Raw genomic sequence first — 16,004 nt, 5'->3', positions numbered from 1 at the left:
ACTTGGGTTTGTGTTGCTTTAACTGTATGGTTGTATCTGTGTGTGTGTAACCTGGAGACTGAGGCGTAGTAATTCTTGCATCCTTTTACCAAGACCTGGTTCACAGCAAAGCTGCATATGGGGGTGCATGCTGAGGGGCCGCTAAAGGCCTTTAGGCTAAACTCAGTTAAGTGTCATGCCCAGCTCTGAGTGCTAAGTGGGGCAGTGTGTACCAGCCTCCATGAACCTGCGACTCTGGGATCTAGCCACTAGGTGGGGCTCTGCATCTGTTCCTCTGGCCAGCTCCTTTTCTCTCATCCTTCTGCTCCTCCCACCCTGCCCAAGCCATGCCCCACAGCATACCACCCAAACCTGACCCAAGCCCCACCCACACCAAGAGATCAGATCCTAAGGGTGGACCCTGGCTGGAAAGATTAGTAAAGCTCCCCTAGTGACTTGGATGTGTGGCCCTGAACCCCAGGCCTCCCCTCTCTTTCTGAGCCATCTCCCCACAGCTGCCAGACCAGGCATTATAAACCACTCTTCTGGTCACTCTCCAAGCCCCCTTTGCTGCCTCTTATGCTTATCCTCGTGTTCAAGGCCCTCCCTGCTTTGACTCCCCAACCAACTAACCTCTGCTTTTCCATGGTCACCACATCACATCATCATCTTCCCCTGGTGTAACATATAGCCTAGGTTTATAGAGATTACGAATCACACAACTGTAGGGGCACTACGCACGTTGTAGCCACAGCCCGCACAGCCTACATGGAGGCCTTTCATGTACCCCATAGTCAAGTTAAACTTCTAATGACCTGATATTCCACATCACCCTTGGAGCACTTTCCTTTCAGCTTTCATGCTGTTCCCTGCATTTATCCTCAAGAGTTAGTGTAAATGCCACCAACGCCATGAAGCCTACTGTGATCTTCTCACCCTTCTCTGAGACTCCCTTTGCCCTGTCACCAGTGGTTTGTAGTTTATTGGGCCATGTGGCTTTTTGTTGTTTTGCCCCCTCTGCCCAGAACAAGACCTGGCACTTAATAAATGCTGAACACAGGTTTATGGACACGAAGTGTGTACACATATGTGACTGGTTCTGTACAATTATGTGTATCTCTCTCTAGACAAAAGGGGGTGTGTTGTCCATATGTGTTTGTGTGAGTTCCTGTAACTTTGTGTGTGGTTTTGGGCCACACACAGTTTATATTATATTTATTTATAGATATTTATGAATGTCTCAGTCTGGCCACCAGGGTGGGCTGTTTCTCCATGTCCATGCCCACCCACCCGGGATGCTTGGTGTGTGTCCCAGAATCAGTACTGTCTCCTTCACGGCACCAGGGGGCAGTGTGCTGTCCAAGTAGGGTGGTTCCCAGTGTTCAGTTTGCCAGTTTGTCGGTGGGGTGTGGCTGGTGGCATCCTGGCAGTGCCAGGCAGAAAGGCCTCCACCACCCTGGGAACGGACCGGAGAGGCTTTCTATAGGGCCACCCCTTCCCCAAGGTCCCCATTGCAGACTTGAACAATGCCTAATTTGTGGGTCTGTGTGCAGACACAAGCTGGGACAGCCAGGCGCACGGCCTAGCATTTGGCTCAAATTCCTTCCTTCTGCCTGGGAGGTGGGGGCGGGGAGGAGAGTCCACTCCCTGCATATCCTTTTCCGGTACCAGAGCAGGCAAGGGCCAGATTTCTCAGGTTCCAATCCCTCTTCACACTTCCTTATCTGTGTGGCCTTGGGCAAAGTCCTTCTCTCTGAGCCTCAGTTCCCTCATCTGTAAAATGGGGGTAATTGCTGTCATCTTTCAGGGTGTTAAATGAGAGACCACAGGTAAAAGGCCTAGAAAAAGGCCCACAGCTGTTGCTGTTGTTGCTGTTACAGCTCTGTTATTATTATTGAAAGCTTCTACCCAGTCACCAAGATAAGACCATCCTGAGGACAGCCTGGGTTGGGGAGAACCTTTCCTAAGCATGGGGGCCCCTCTGCACCCAGGCACTCCCCCTCACCCAGCTCTGGCAGTCCCCGCTCCTATCTGACCGGTGGTGCCTCTCTCCGCAGTACGTGCATGAGGGCGGTGTGGAGGACCTGGTGAGGCCCCTGCTGGCCATTCTGGACAGGCCTGCAAAGCTGCTGCTGCTGAGGGACATCAGGTGAGGAGGTCTTAGGGGTAGGAAGAAGACCCCTGATACCTCCCCCAACCTCCCCAGGGCTGAAGCCCCTCCAGGCAACTCCAGAAACCTCCAGAATCGAGCCCTGCCACCCTCTATCTCTTGCCCTCCCCCAGGAGTGTGGTGGCCCCCACGGACCTGGGCCGCTTCGACAGCATGGTGATGCCTGTGGAGCTGGAGGCTTTTGAGGCCCTCAAGAGCCGCACAGGTCAGCAGCCAGGCGGGGCTGTGGATCCTGAGCCCCAGGTGGGGAGGGGGTGGGGCCTGCCAGTGGGGAGGGGCAGAGATTGCCTGAGCCCCTTCAGCTGTGTCCATCAGGGAGCCTTGTCCCTGACCCGTTCTCTTCTCCAAGCAGTACGGCCTCCTGCCTTGCGACCAGCCCGCCAGGACACACCGCCTAAGCGTCACCTCATCACCCCTGTGCCTGGTCAGTCAGAGTCCCAGAGCCCTGGGAGGGGGCATGCCGCAGGGGGATTGGGGAAGGGAGGATGGGCCTTCCATCCCTGTCCCCACGTTGGGTGTCATGGCTTCAGAGGTACATGTGGTTCCCTGAAGGAAAGCCCTCGTCTACCAGCACCATTTTTATCATGTCCACTCACCATCTGTACTATTATTTACTTAATAATTGGTTTTAAACCCACTCGCTTTTTAAATCTAGTCTCAGTAATCTCTGAGAAATTACCAGTTTGGTGTGGGAGTTATATTTTTTTCTTAGCCATGCTAAAATAAAACTGTAAATTTTACAATAGAGAGTATTAAAACACCACAGCGATAGAGCTGGGCAGCATCCCTCACGCCCTGAGCAGGCCCAGGCCCGGCCGCCCCACACCAGCTCCTGCCAGCCTGGGCCTGAGGGTGGCCTGACCTTGGCCCTCTTCCCCAGACAGTCGTGGAGGCTTCTACCTGCTTCCTGCAAACGGCTTCTTGGAGGAGGAAGATGATGGGGAGCTGAGGGAGCGGCTGGGAGTCCTCCAGATCTCCCTGGGTGCCTCTGCCCCCCACCACCCTCATAAAGGCGTCCCCCCTCTCCAAGATGTGCCAGTAAATGCTTTTGCCCCACACCGAAGCACCTGCACACCCCCTCCCCAGCCACCCCCCATTGCTCCCCAGCCCCCGAGGCCTAACTGGCTGCTGACAGAACCCTTGACCCTCGAGGACCCTCAGCAGAACTGGAGCCAGGGCCCAAGCCAGAGCCGGAGCCGCAGCTGCAGCCGCAGCCGCAGCCGCAGCCGCAGCCAGGGCAGAGGCAAGTCCCCTGGACGCGGGCGTTCCCCATCCCCGGCGCCTGCCTCCACTCCCAGCATGGCCAATGGGCGCTGCCACAAGCCTCGGAAAACCAGGCCCCCTCTGCCACGACCTGTGGATGGGCATGTGGCCAAGGCAGGGGGCAGGCAAGGGCCCTCTGAGAATGGAACTGCGGGGACAGCCGAGAAGGCAGCCACGAAGGCCCCTAGTGGGGAGCTGAGGACCGTCACACTGTCCAAGATGAAACAGTCCTTGGGTGAGTCTGGGTGGAACTGGGCCTGGCAGAGGGCTCTTGGGTGTGGTGAGGTTGGTGGGCCTGATTTGGGGGTATAACTAGGGGACCTGGGACTAGGAAAAGAATCTGGGTGTTGAGGTATAGTGGGAAGGGTCTAGATTTGGGAAGTTTGGGATCTTGAGTAAGTTGAGGATTGGAGTAGTAATAGAATCTGGGGCTTTGGGAGAAATCAGGGGCCCTCTATTTGGGACTCTTGAGAGCTTTGGGTTTTAGAGGTGTGAACACTGCACTCTATCCCAGTGTTTCTCCCTCTTATTAGGCATCAGCATTTCTGGGGGCATTGAGTCCAAGGTGCAGCCCATGGTGAAGATAGAAAAGATCTTTCCTGGGGGCGCCGCCTTCCTCAGTGGGGCCCTTCAGGTGGGTAAAGGGCACCCGGGCCCACTTCCTAGGCCCAGAGCTGAATTCTGGCTGGGGGCAGGGCTGGAACATGCTCATCTTCCAGCCAAACATGTTTAGACCAGGTGGTGGGAGGAGGGTTGGGAGCAGGGGGTCAGGCCTGCAGGAGCAGCAAGCCTAGGGGAAAAATCTGTCCCCTCATGCCAGCCTGGGCCTGAGGGCAGTCTGTCCTGTTCCACCCCTAGCCCCAAGGGACAAAGGGCCATTGTCTGGGCCCCACCCTGCCCCCAACAGCTCCAGGCACAAAAGTCCCATTGTCCATTCCTTCCACCCAGATAGGGAGGAGTGTCCTAGCTGGTGGAGGTGAGAGGTTGGCTGATGGGGTGGGGGTGACCTGAGGAGGGAGGACTGTGATTCTCCCACCCCCACCATCCCAGGCTGGCTTCGAGCTTGTGGCCGTGGATGGAGAGAGCCTGGAGCAGGTGACCCACCAGCGGGCAGTAGACACTATCCGCCGGGCTTACCGCAACAAGGCTCAGGAGCCCATGGAGCTTGTGGTCAGGGTCCCCAGGCCTGAGCCACTACCCTTACCCCCTGCCTCAAACCTCACTGATCAGCAGCTTCCTGCTGACCATTCCCCAGCACGCTGACCCCTTGATGGTACTCCAGTTGCCTCCCACTGGCTCCCAGAACCTCCCATTAATGCCCTTCCCATCCATACCCAGAGCCCTCCCACCGCCAGACTTCTCCAGCTGACCCCTAGCCCAGTCCTCTCCAGTCCTCCTGATTCTAATCCCAGACTCTTCCCAGCTATTCCTTAACTCTTCCCACTCACCCCAGAGAATCCTCCTGCCATCCTTTACTAACCTCCTCAGGACTCAGGAACCTCCCACTCCTGCTTGCCTTGCCTACTCCCCAAGCTCCACACTGGTGGCTCAGATCCCCTGCCCCCACCTTCCTCCCTCCCCAGTTGTCACTAAGGCTCTGCCCATTCCAGATAAACTTGGTGTCAAGGACAAGGTGCTACTGGGCAGCCTGTGACACCCACCCACTGCCCCTAACCTCCCAAGAAAGGAACAGGGTGGAGACACCCAAGGTCTGGAGCTTGAGATTGGTGTGCAATTTCTCCTGATTCCCCCAAGCAGTGAGGGACAGGGACTCTCAGATGGGGCCCTCAAGGGGTCACTGCACCCAACCCCAAGCCCCAAGCCCCAAGCAGCACAAGGGACAGTATGGGAGGCTTATCTAGTTTCTCAAACTCCAAGAGACCATTATGTTGTGGTCCACTAGGACCTCAGACTTTCTACTGGGTTTATCCTTCCCCCAACACCTTTTCTCCCCTTAAGATCTCTACGAGGGTTAGGGATATAGCCAGCAAATAAAGAGGGTGTGAAGGGTCACACAAGTTCCCATAATCTTGATCCAGCACATTCATCTTTTTTTAAAAACAAGATTTTTTAATTTTGTCTTTGGGTTTGTACAAGAAATTTACAATGTGAAAAATATACAAGTGAAAACGAGGCCATAAACCTGGGTGTGGGAAGGGGCCACTTGGTCACAAACACAAATAAACGAGACATTTCTGAGTTCTTCCTTTGGTCTGACTACAGCCTCCTCACCCCAGGAGAGAGGCTGCAGAGCTGGAACCTGGGGGTCATACCCCAGTCCCAGCCCCTTCCCCAACATGGACAGGGTGGGGACAGGCACATCTGGAACAGCTGGCGCTGTCTGGCTCTCTCTGGCTTTGGGGTAGGGAGGAGTGTGGAGATGAGGGAGCCCCTTTTTTTCCCCAGCCCCCTGGCTGGGTAGGCTGGCCAGCGCCTGGGGTGAATGGGGTTGGCAGAGTGGCAACAGCAGCAGCTGGGAGTGAAATAGGTCGAGTGAGTAGGAGCCTCTCCGTGACAGTGAACATGGGGACCTTCAGGGAGTCTGATCTTGCTCATCTAAGTCATAGGGCAGCCCTGAGTCCTTGGCAGAGGCCCAGAGGCCTGGATCCCAAGGGACGAGCAGCTCTGGAGCCCTCAGTGGACCTGAGGCCACTGCCCCCATTCAGTAGAACACAGAGCTGGATGCCAAGGCCCTAGATTTCGGTGGCAGTGATCTCCTCCAGGCAGATGCAGGGAGACGGCTCCGCCAGACCCAGGTCAGCGAGTTCCCGGGCCTCCAGCTCCAGGCTGAGCTGTTGAAGCTCCTGCTCCAGCTGCCGGTTGCGACGGTACATCTGGATGTAGTTGTGCTGCAGCTGCTTCTGGTAGCGGATCACCTGCTCCTTCTCCGCCTGCCAGGCCAGCCGCTCCCCTTCAAAGCTGTCCCGCTGCTCCTCGCCCCTCCGTCGCTCCCGCTGTAGCTCTGCCCGGAGCCGCTCCACCTGGGCCCGCAGGCTGCCCCCCACCCCAGCTGCTGCCCGCTGTGCCTTGGCCTCATCACTCTCTGCCAGGAGGAATGGGTCAGCAGTGGCAGGTGGCACAGGAGGTTCCCGGAGACCGGCCGCCTCAGTGTCCAACTGCCCAGCTTTCTCCCGCAGCCGCTCGGCCTCCTGGCGGTGCCGCTGCAGCTCCTGAGAACAGGCCTCCAGCTCCAGCTCCCGAGTTCGGGCAGCCTCCTGGAGGCCCCGTGCCCGGCCCTCACTGACTCGCAGCGCCGCCCGAGCCTCCCGAAGTGCCACTCGCAGCGCCACCAGCTCACTGCCCTTCTGCACCAGCTCTGCTTGAGACTCCTTCAGTTGCTGCTTCAGTAGAGAAATCTCGCCTGACTTCTGGCACACCTGGGGATGGGAGAGAATTGGGAAGGATGGTGAGAAGGGTTCTCCCAGGGTCAGGCCCTGACATCATGCTGGGCATTTGGGGAGAGGTTTGATCATTACATCCATTTTACAGAAGGAGATACTGAGACAAGCCTAGTGACACATCCAAGGTCATACAGCTATTAAGTGGCTAAAGTGGAATATAAACCCAGATCTTTTTCCTTCAAAGCTGGTGTCTTTAAATCACCATGAAGCACCAGAGCCCTGTGGACTGGTTGGTGGCCGGTTTTGCAGGCTGTGCCTCAATTTCCAGTTAAGAGGCACTACAGTATCTTGGTGAAAAGTAGAGACATTGGAGCCATACTGCCTTGGTTCAGATCTCAGTTTGGTGTGTCCCGCTGCTCCTCACCCCTCCATTGCTCCTGCTATAGCCCCACCTAGAGCCGCTCCACCTAGGCCCTCAGGCTGCCCCTGACCCCGGCTGCCGCCTGCTGTGCCTTGGCCTCATCACTCTCTGCCAGCAGGAATGGGTCAGCCGTGGGTCAGTCACTGACTAGGTGTGATTTTTGGCTCCACCTTTTTTGGGTCGCACCTTCCTCATCTCTAAAATGAGGATGTTAACAGTACCCACTCCCCAGAGTTATTATGAGGACCAGATGATACACTCTGTGTAACATGCTTAGAATAGAGTAGCAAGCACTACATTCTCAGTCTTATCGACGGGAAGGCAGTAGATGGGGACGCCACTGGCTACGTGAGCATTTAGAAGACCAATGAGGAGACCCCAGCACCCAGAAAGGGAGGTCAGAGGGGGTGACACAAAGGTGAGGAAGGGGGGCCCTCTAAGGGTGGCAGGCCGAGGGGGTGTGGCTGGGCCCCTCTTTCCAGGGCTTGCCCCCCAACAACCCCTGCTCCCGCCCATCCTGGTCTGGCCCACCTCCCACTTGGTCTCCTCGAGTCGAGGCCCGAGCTCCCGCTGCTCCCGCTCAAAGGTGGCGCAGCGCCGCTCCAGCTGCTCACGTTCCTGCAGCAGCTGCGCAAAGTCGTCCTGCAGCTGCCGCTTCTCCTGCTGAAGCTGGAACACCTGAAGCTGCAGCAGCTGTTGGGCCCGCTGTGCCCGCTGCGCCTGGGCCACACCGTCCTCTCGCAGGGCCTCGCGCTCGCGCTGCCAGTGCCGCTGCCGTTCCTCATACGCCTGCAGGGGAGAGGGCAGGCCTGGGTCCCCGCGGCTCCCCCAAACCTTGAGCCCTGGCCGCCCCCAGCTCCCCAGTCACCGACTGCCCTGGCGGCCCTGTCCTGGGCTCAGGGAGGGTGGATTCCATTCAACAGTGATAATGATTATGACAGCAATAGTAACAGCTGCTTTTATGAAAGGAGAAACAACAGCAGTAAGAAGAGCAAGCACTTACGTGGCACTTCCTAGGTGCCTGGCATTATGTCAGTCTAAGCACTTTACACCCTTTGCCTTACTTAATCCGCATGATAACCCTGAGGCCAGAGATACAGATGAGGAAAACTGAGGCTCAGTACAATTAAGTAACTTGCTCAAGTCTGAAAGACAGTAAGTGGCGGTGCTGGGTTAACAACTCTACAGGTTAAGCCAGACAGCTAGGGTGGGGATAGGGTCACAGTGCAACTGCCCAACACCTGCCTCTCAGCACAGACACTATGCTCCCTGTATTCCCAGCACCTGTGGATGTCCTGCCATGCCACCCCCATCACTGTCGCTGACCACACCTGGCACATGGTCACCTCATTCTCGTCCAGACCGTCCCGCAGATGCTGCAGCTCTGCCTCCCGGTCTCGGAGCTTTCCTTCGAGGACACAGTGCAGCAGGGCCTCATCCGAAGGGGGTGGAGGGGGTGGGGGAGGGGGTGGGGAGCGTTCCCCACAGGAACTGCTGTCAGGGGAGGCCCGGGGACCGCTGCCCAAGAGCCCCCCAGCCACGCGGCCCCCCAGGGAGCCTGTGCTCTTGCTGGAGGACGATCGACCGCTGTCAGAGTAGGAGGGCCCAGCAGGGGCCCCTCGGGCTGGCCCAGGCAGTGCCCCCCTCCCAGGGCCGTGGGAGGGCAGGTGCCCGCCTGGGGAGCTAGTGGCTGGCTCTGCACCCCCGGTGCTGTAAGTAGGCAAGCTGGACAGTGAGTTTCGGCCGGAGTCGGATAGCGTCCCCGACGGGCAGCCGCTGGCCCAGCCACTCAGCGTCAGAGGTTTGTCGGCTGCCGAGGAGGAGGAGGAAGAGGAGGAGGAGGCAGGGCCCCCAAACAGCTGTGTTAGGCTGCCTTGGCTCCCCGACAGTCCAGCAGCCCGAGGACCCAGGAAGCTAGGTAGGGATGGTGCCCCTCGAGGTTTGGGCAGCACTGGCTTGAAGGCTGTTGGGCGGATCAGGATTTTCTCCATGTTCTGAAATGAGGTGCCATGTGACATGGGGGATGAGCTGCCCAATCTTTCAAAGCCTTTATCACACTCCCTGCCCTCCCATCTGGGGCCCCCAAACCTATAGATTAATAACAATCGCTACCACTGGCTGAGGGCCTTCTGAGGGTCAGCTTTGTCAAGCAGTTTAAGAAGTTCCTCTCTAATCATTACAACAGTCCAACAAGCAAAATATCACTATCCCCATGTTACAGATGAGGAAATGAAGGCTCAGCAGAGTTACGGGCCTTGCTCAAAGTTAAATACATAGTTGCTGTATAATAACAGTATTTCCAGGCAGCTAACATTTATTGAATACACATTACATGTCAGGTACTAGGCTAAACACTTTACACACATTATTCAATTTAATTCTCAAAACAATCCTATGAGAGTTGAACTATTACCTCCATTTTATAGATATAGAAACTGAGGCTGAGAAAGGTTAAATTACTTCCCTGGGATCATACAACCAGAATGAGGTAGGGGTGGGATGAAAACCCAGGTCTTGTGAATCTGGAGCCCACACTCTTTCCTCTAAATAGGCCTCCAAATTTCAGCTTCTCCAGGGGATCCCTGATTCCACCCAGGCTCCAAAGGAGTGGTCCTCACCTTCTCCAGCTTTCCAGAGACGGGGATGAGCTTGGGTGGGGGGCCTCGGAGATGGGCATTGCGTGCCCGCTGCTCTCGGGCATCTTCAATGTCACTGCTTGGGCTGGGGGGTGACTCTGTCCGGAAGTCCTCGTTGACGTAGGTAAAGCTGGTGCCAGGGACAGCCTTCCTGGGAGGCACAGCTGGGCAGAGCGGCTCCTGTGCCTCATAGCCACTTCGCAGCAGCCCATCCTGCTGGCGGAAGAAGGTAGGCCCCGGGGGGCCGTGGTGGCGGGGAGGAGCCGGCCCCCCGGGGCAGGGCCGGCCCGAGATGAGGCTGCTCACGCTGCCCATGACTGGAGCTTGTGGGGCAGTGGCGGCCTCAGGAGCGGGCTCGAGTGGCACCGGCAGTGTCTGCACAATGGCCATGGCAGCAGAGGCTCAGGCCTGGCCGAGGGCCTCCAGGGAAACCTGTGAGCAGGGCAGTGGTGTCAGAGTCTCTTCACTTTGACCTCCCTCCCTAAATAAGGCCGTGAGTCCCTTTCCTGGCCCTTCGTCCCTGGTCAGACAGCCCCCTGACATCAGTTACATGCCCTGGACCGTCCCAAGGCTCTCCCTCCGAGCACTGGCAAGAACTTCAATTCTCCCTGGGCCCCAGACTGCTGTCTAAGTCTGGTCTGAACAGAACTGAGGACAGAGTCGACTGAGCATGGATTACGAGGGGATGGGAGGCCTAGTGGTTACACAGGGCCCTTGGCAGCAGGGGCCCAGGCCCCAGTCCAAACCTGTATCCCCCACAGAGGCTGGGACTCAAGTTAAGAAGGGAGCCCTCTCTACCAGCTCCCAGCATGGTTCCCTCGTCCCCTGAGACAGGTGGCCTCATTAGAGGCAGTTTGGGCAACCTTGGGGGTGCAGTCAGCAACTCAGATGGTAATTAGGGAACAAAGAGCCAAGGCCGGGTAGTGCCCAGTTTCCCCCAGCCAGGCCTCAGTTTCTCCCAGACAGAGAGGCGGCAAGGGTGGAGCTGGCCAAACAAGAAACCCAGAGCTCTTAGGGAGCTCACAGGTGCCCTCTGGGGTCTCCTGCCTCCCAGAGGTGGATGCAGGCTCATGCTTGTTTCCATGACAACTCCTAGCCTCACCACACCCAATCAATCAGATCTAAAGAAGCCTGCGCAGGCCCTGCCAACCTCTAGGAAAACTTCCAGCTTTAGACATTCCCCAGAGTAACCCCAAGGGGTTACTGGCAGCTCACCTCTGGCAGCTGCTCCAAGACCTCACTTCCCTGGAGCCCAGGGAGGAGGGCTCCACCTCCCCAGGCCCTGCTCCTTCCTGGAAGAGGACAGCAAGTCTCCACCCGGAACTCCCTCCCTAGTCCTGAGGCTGAAGACCAGGGCTCAGGCATCTGCTGAAGTCATCATGCAGAGCGGGGGCCAAGAAGTGGACAGAGAATTGCGTAGGAGTAGGAGTGTGTGCATGTACTTATTTGTGTGTGTGTGACTGTGTGCACAAGAGCATGAAGAGGAACTGTGTATGTGAAAATGTGTGTGAAAACATCATGAATGAGTGTCTGTGTATGTTTGGACAGATGTATGAGTATATTCATATTCACATGTATATATATGTGACCTCATATGCGCGTATCTTACAATAGTGTGTGTGTAAACAGGGTGTGTCTTTTAGTATGTGAAGTTACAAATGCATACAAAATAAACGAATTTGTGGTGTGAGTGACTATATGAGAGAATGTTTGGATAGATGTCCACTCATAGACACATGAGTTTATGTATCTTATACAAGTGTGTGAGCAGGAAATGAGTGTGCACAAGTGTGTACAGAGGAGTGTATGTACACAGGAGCATGTGTGAGAGGGTGAGAGACTAGGCGGCATGCAGGGCCAACTAGGTGAGTGGGAGCCTGGTTTCTATCACTCACTGGAGTGTGGGGAGAGGAGAGACACACATTATCTGACTCCTTTGCTTGATCTGCTCCCCCTCTTTCTTGCCTGTGTTCCCTTAAGTCCACCCCCCACCTCACTACACGAGTCAAAAGACCTGAAGAACCAGGGAGGTGTCCAGACTGAGGGAGGAGGAGCTGGGAGATGGCGATGGGGGGTGACTGGTGTCCACCGAGCAAGGGCAGGGCCTGAGTCCCCCTCAACAAGGCAAATGGACACCCCCATCTTCTCCCAGACCACTCCAGGCCATGGAGAAAACAGTGGGAAGGGGCTTCTTAGGGGGCCGCTGAGGCTGGCATCTCTCTCTGTCTGCATTTCCCCAGTTCAGGGAGCACAGAGAAAGTGGACACTGAGGGGAGGAGACAGAGAGACAGAGGCCCCAAAAGACAAGAGACAAAGACTTGGAGAGGCCCCAGGGTCAGGGGACCCAGTGAGCCCGGGTCCCTGCACTCCATGGAACCAGGGGCCCCTCAACCCAGAAAACACATCAAGCTGGGCCTTGAGAGCCAGACACCGAGGGAGCCAGCGCCAGGCGTCTGGAAAGCCAGGCCCAGCCAGCCCGGCTCCCGCTCTTGGAGCCCGAGAGAGAAGGAGGGGCAAGTGGAGGCTCCATTTTGAGAAATGCGTTTGTGGCTATGGGAAGGGGACCCCTCGTTCTCCCCAACAGCCTTTAGAAGCCGGTCGGGCACAGCACATAGTACCCAGCTCAGTGGGCTGAGGGCAGCTGCAGGCTGGGTCCAGCCAGGGCCCAAGGAAAGTCTGGCCAAGGTCTGAGCTCCCACAGACCTGTTTGTGAGCAGAAGAGTTGGGGAAAGTCTCCCCCTCACTAAACTCCAAGGACCATCCCACGGGATCAAGTCTGGGATCACGAGTTCCCATTCCGAGACAGGAAGCCGGGAGCCCCCAACCCGCCCTTCGGAGCCCCCCTCCCCCCGACCCCGCCGCTCCCATAAGGTGGGGGCAGCTTTGGAATGCCGCCTTCCCACGGGACCTCCGCCGCGCAGAAGTTGGGGGCGCCCCCAGGTCGCCTCCCAGAGCCGGCCCCCCCCCCCTCACCTCCGCCGCGCTGCTCCATGCTCAGCCCCGGGCCGCCCCCAGCGCTCCACAGGCGCGCCGCCCGGCTCCAGCCCGCGCGCGGCCACTCGGAGCGGCCCGGCCAGGCCCGGCCCGGCCCCGCCTCCGCGGCGCCCCCAGCCCGGCCAGGCCCGGCCCCCGCCCGGCCAGAGTGGGCGGTGCAGCGCGGGGGAGGGTCCGAAGGGCGACCCCGCCCCCGGGGCGCCGACACGCGCAGGCACCCCGCGTCACGCGTGTCCGGCGGGGTATACGCAAGGGCTGCGCTGTGCGACTCGGGATCCTTCCTTCCGAGGAGTAGTGGCTGTGTGTCTGGGGGCTCGGTCGGCTCAGGACTAGGCGGCAGCGGCAGGTCACCCTCTACCCTTACCCGGGCCCCGGGGCCAGCGGCAGCTGGTCATTGTTCGAGCACAAAGAGCCCGGCGCCGCAGCGGCCGCCCTTCCCCCTTCGCTCCTCTAGTCGATGCCTGCCCCCCTCCTCCCAGACAAACTCCCCGACTCCCCGGCTTCGGAGTCCAGAGGTGGAGGCCGAGGGTCGGCTGCCCCCTCCTCACTCTGGGCCTCGCGCCCCAGCACAAGTCGGGGGCCGAGATTTGGTGAGTGCCTGCCCCACCCGCAACGGGTTGGAGGCACGGTTGGATTTGCGGAAGTGGCGCCACCTGGCGGCCCATTCGAAGAACACACCCAGCCACCCTCAACCTTGGAGGCCCCTACCCAATTCCCCAGCACTATACCTTTCCCCAGAGAGCCCAGGCCTTCCCCGAGCGCGGCTTTATGCTCCCCAGTCTTCCCTTCGAGTCATTTGCTAAGAGAGGTCATTGCTTGGAGAGAAGTACTCCCTGGGCCCCCCAAAAATCACTGGAGTGAGCTGTTCCAAACCTACAGGCCTAACCTACAGTTTGGCTTACAGCCGGCAACATTCCACCGTCTTCTCAAGGTCACAGATATTCTCACCTTCTTGCAAACAACACAGTCTTAACACCCACATGACTTTTCCCACATTCAGTCTCACACAGCCACGATCACAGTCTCGTCCATCATAAGGTTTCACGTCCGTTCTTTCCAAAATCTCTCAGGCCAACTCACGCACAGAGACATGCTCGGTGTCACACGCCTGGTTGTGCACAGGCTTCCACAGCTCACAGTTCTTCGTACCCAGTCACAATAGTCTCCTAAGCATCTTTCACACACTGACAATCTTACTCAGTCACAGAGACAACTTACACATACACCTCGTATTTCACAAACATCTATCACACAGACTTCCCTGTAGGGGTCTCTGTGACCCAGTCAGGTCAGCTGATGCCTGCACCCCTGGGCAAGGACAGCCTCCTGCCCCCTAACCCCGCCCCCCAGGGCCAAGGCCTGCCAGAACTCCTCTGCCCCAGGAAGGAGCATCCCCCCCTTCCAGGCCACAGCCCTGGCTGGCTCTCAGCTCTATTTTTAGCTCTATGGAAAGGGTTGTTTTTCTTTCTTTTTCCCTGGAAGGGGAAACATAGCCCAGCCACCCTCAGGGTCACCCTAGATCCTCTGCCTCACAAGAACAGACTGAGCCCCTCCCCTTGTAGAGACCCCCTCTTCTGTCCTTGCCCGGATCCCAGCCTCCTGGGGCACCAGGAGCCTCCTCCCCTTTCTGGCAGCCTGCCCAGAAGCTCAGGCAGCAGCTGGACTCAGCGTGTGTGTAGGGGTAGGGGGTTGGGGCAGGGAGGGAGGCCGAGGGCCACTGCCCACTCCTTCGTTCCCTGGGGGGAGGGGGGCCGTCCTCCCTTCTACCAGAGGGAGATAGGCCCACTCTGGGATTGAGGGGATATGTACTCTCATGCGTTCTCTGGGGAAGGGGGCATGAGTGGGCTTTCTGCTACACTGGGGGGAGGAGCAAGGAGGGATGGTAGTAGGAAGGGGACTAACCCGCTCTCCCGCAGCTGCTCCCTAGGCTGGAGGTACTGGTCAGGGGCTGCTGTACACTACCATCCAGAATAGCGCCCCACTCGGATAGCTTCAGGGATGGGGGCACCATATTCGGAAGAAGGAAGGCGAGAAGCCCAGGTAACCCCACCCCAGCCCACGTCTCTCGTCCTCCTGCGCTACCCCGACTCCAGGGGGCGTTGTGTTCTCATTCCTGGGAGAGGGCTGATCACCTCGAGGCGGAGAATGGAATACAGCCCGGCGAGATACCTTGCAAACTCGCCTGGTACCGGGGAGGGAGGTTCCCATCCTGAGGCCGGGGTGGGGGCAGCACACCCTGCTAGCCTGCGTAGCGATCACGTGCTCGGCGCCTGTTTACGTCTTAGTCTTCACCTGCTGGAGGCCAGGAAGCAGGAACCTCCGGAGGTGTCCCACCCGGCCCGCCCCCGTCAGCGGTCACTGGGCGGCCCTATTCGGCCACCCCCATCAAGTACGCGACAGCAGCGAGCCCTGCCCGCTGGGGGTCGCGCGGGCCAGTGGCGCTGCTCCACGGACTGCAGGCGTAACTCACTCCTCTCCTGAGTGCACGTGTGTTCATGTGTCTCAAGTGCGCGCGTGGGTCTGCGTGCACGCGTAGGTGGGCCCGTCAGTGTGAGTTTCCGTGTAGGTTGCCGGGTCAGACTCCTCGCCTGCGCCCCCCAGACTGGGGACCCCTCCTCCTCACCCCAATCCCCAGCTTCTCCAACTGGTAAAGTTCGCTCGGGAGAAGATTCTGAGGGAGGCGAGAGTTCCTACTCTGCGGCCCCACCACTCACTCACCCAGCGCCACCTGCGCCGCTGCTCCAGCTCCCGCCTGGCTCCTGCTCCAGCGCGGGCACTTCCTCGCCGCAGAACCGCCGGCTCCCAAGCCCGCTCGGGGCTGCGGTCTCCCAGCGCCCGCCTGGCCGGCCTTGGCGGAGCGGGGCGGGGCGGGGCGGCTGAGGCCGCGCCCCCGACCCAGTCAGGGGAGTGGTCTGCTCAGCACCCCTTCACCAGCCGACCCAGTACCCAGCCCAGATGTGGCTCGACGGTGGCCCAAGACTGACCCTCTGGCCTCTGACTTCACAGCTTACTGGATTTGGCTTTCGACCTGGGGACAGGGCCAGCGGCACTTGATCGACAGCTGAGCTACCTGGCTGCCCTAACCAAGTAGGCTAGAGGGCTTTACTGCCACCCTCCTCTGCTCTGTAGGGACCCCAACCTGGTCCACTCTCAGCCCACTCCCCAGACACAGGGAAAACCCCTGGGAAGCAGACAAAGAA

The 16,004-nt window shown here is 58.4% G+C and overlaps 2 protein-coding genes across 8 annotated transcripts in view; one reads left to right on the top strand and one right to left on the bottom strand.

Moving 5' to 3' along the window:
• Positions 1-5,611, top strand: part of PDZD7 (PDZ domain containing 7) — a 17,967-nt gene extending 12,356 nt beyond the window's left edge. For 3 of the 4 annotated variants that reach the window (XM_031461619.2, XM_064488340.1, XM_031461618.2), the window contains 6 exons: positions 2,037-2,128; positions 2,263-2,354; positions 2,502-2,573; positions 3,030-3,647; positions 3,946-4,046; positions 4,463-5,611. In XM_031461619.2, the coding sequence (XP_031317479.2) occupies positions 2,037-2,128; positions 2,263-2,354; positions 2,502-2,573; positions 3,030-3,647; positions 3,946-4,046; positions 4,463-4,675 (1,188 nt within the window). In that variant the 3' untranslated portion in view covers positions 4,676-5,611. Of the gene's footprint in view, positions 1-2,036; positions 2,129-2,262; positions 2,355-2,501; positions 2,574-3,029; positions 3,648-3,945; positions 4,047-4,462 lie in introns of those variants that run through there. The other variant, XM_031461621.2, reaches the window with a different exon arrangement.
• On the bottom strand, positions 5,462-16,004 carry LZTS2 (leucine zipper tumor suppressor 2). Of its 4 annotated transcripts, none has more exons than XM_031461623.2 (5): positions 12,784-12,894; positions 9,793-10,242; positions 8,506-9,168; positions 7,706-7,963; positions 5,462-6,789 (listed from the first exon to the last, which is right to left on the bottom strand). In XM_031461623.2, exons 2-5 carry the CDS (start codon positions 10,198-10,200, stop codon positions 6,106-6,108), a joined length of 2,013 nt encoding a protein of 670 aa, XP_031317483.2. In that variant the 5' UTR covers positions 10,201-10,242; positions 12,784-12,894; the 3' UTR covers positions 5,462-6,105. The 4 variants fall into 4 exon arrangements, with proteins under 4 accessions (XP_031317483.2, XP_064344411.1, XP_064344412.1 ...); XM_064488341.1 differs by lacking the exon at positions 12,784-12,894 and adding an exon at positions 15,523-16,004 and having other exon boundaries at positions 5,692-6,789; XM_064488342.1 differs by lacking the exon at positions 12,784-12,894 and adding an exon at positions 13,533-15,126 and having other exon boundaries at positions 5,692-6,789.

This window comes from Camelus dromedarius, chromosome 8 (assembly GCF_036321535.1).
Source record: "Camelus dromedarius isolate mCamDro1 chromosome 8, mCamDro1.pat, whole genome shotgun sequence".
Lineage (NCBI taxonomy): Eukaryota > Metazoa > Chordata > Mammalia > Artiodactyla > Camelidae > Camelus > Camelus dromedarius.
The sequence above is the reverse complement of the archived record's forward strand: the minus strand, read 5'-3'. Positions and strand labels throughout refer to the sequence as shown.

Excerpts from the sequence above, each read along its gene's own strand:
- LZTS2 (XM_064488341.1), bottom strand. The coding sequence starts at position 10,200 with ATGGCCATTGTGCAGACACTGCCGGTGCCACTCGAGCCCGCTCCTGAG. Across the intron at positions 9,169-9,792 it reads TCTCTGGAAAGCTGGAGAAG|AACATGGAGAAAATCCTGAT; the intron begins GTGAGGACCACT and ends ACCTCATTTCAG. Across the intron at positions 7,964-8,505 it reads ATGAGGTGACCATGTGCCAG|GCGTATGAGGAACGGCAGCG; the intron begins GTGTGGTCAGCG and ends TCTCCCCTGCAG.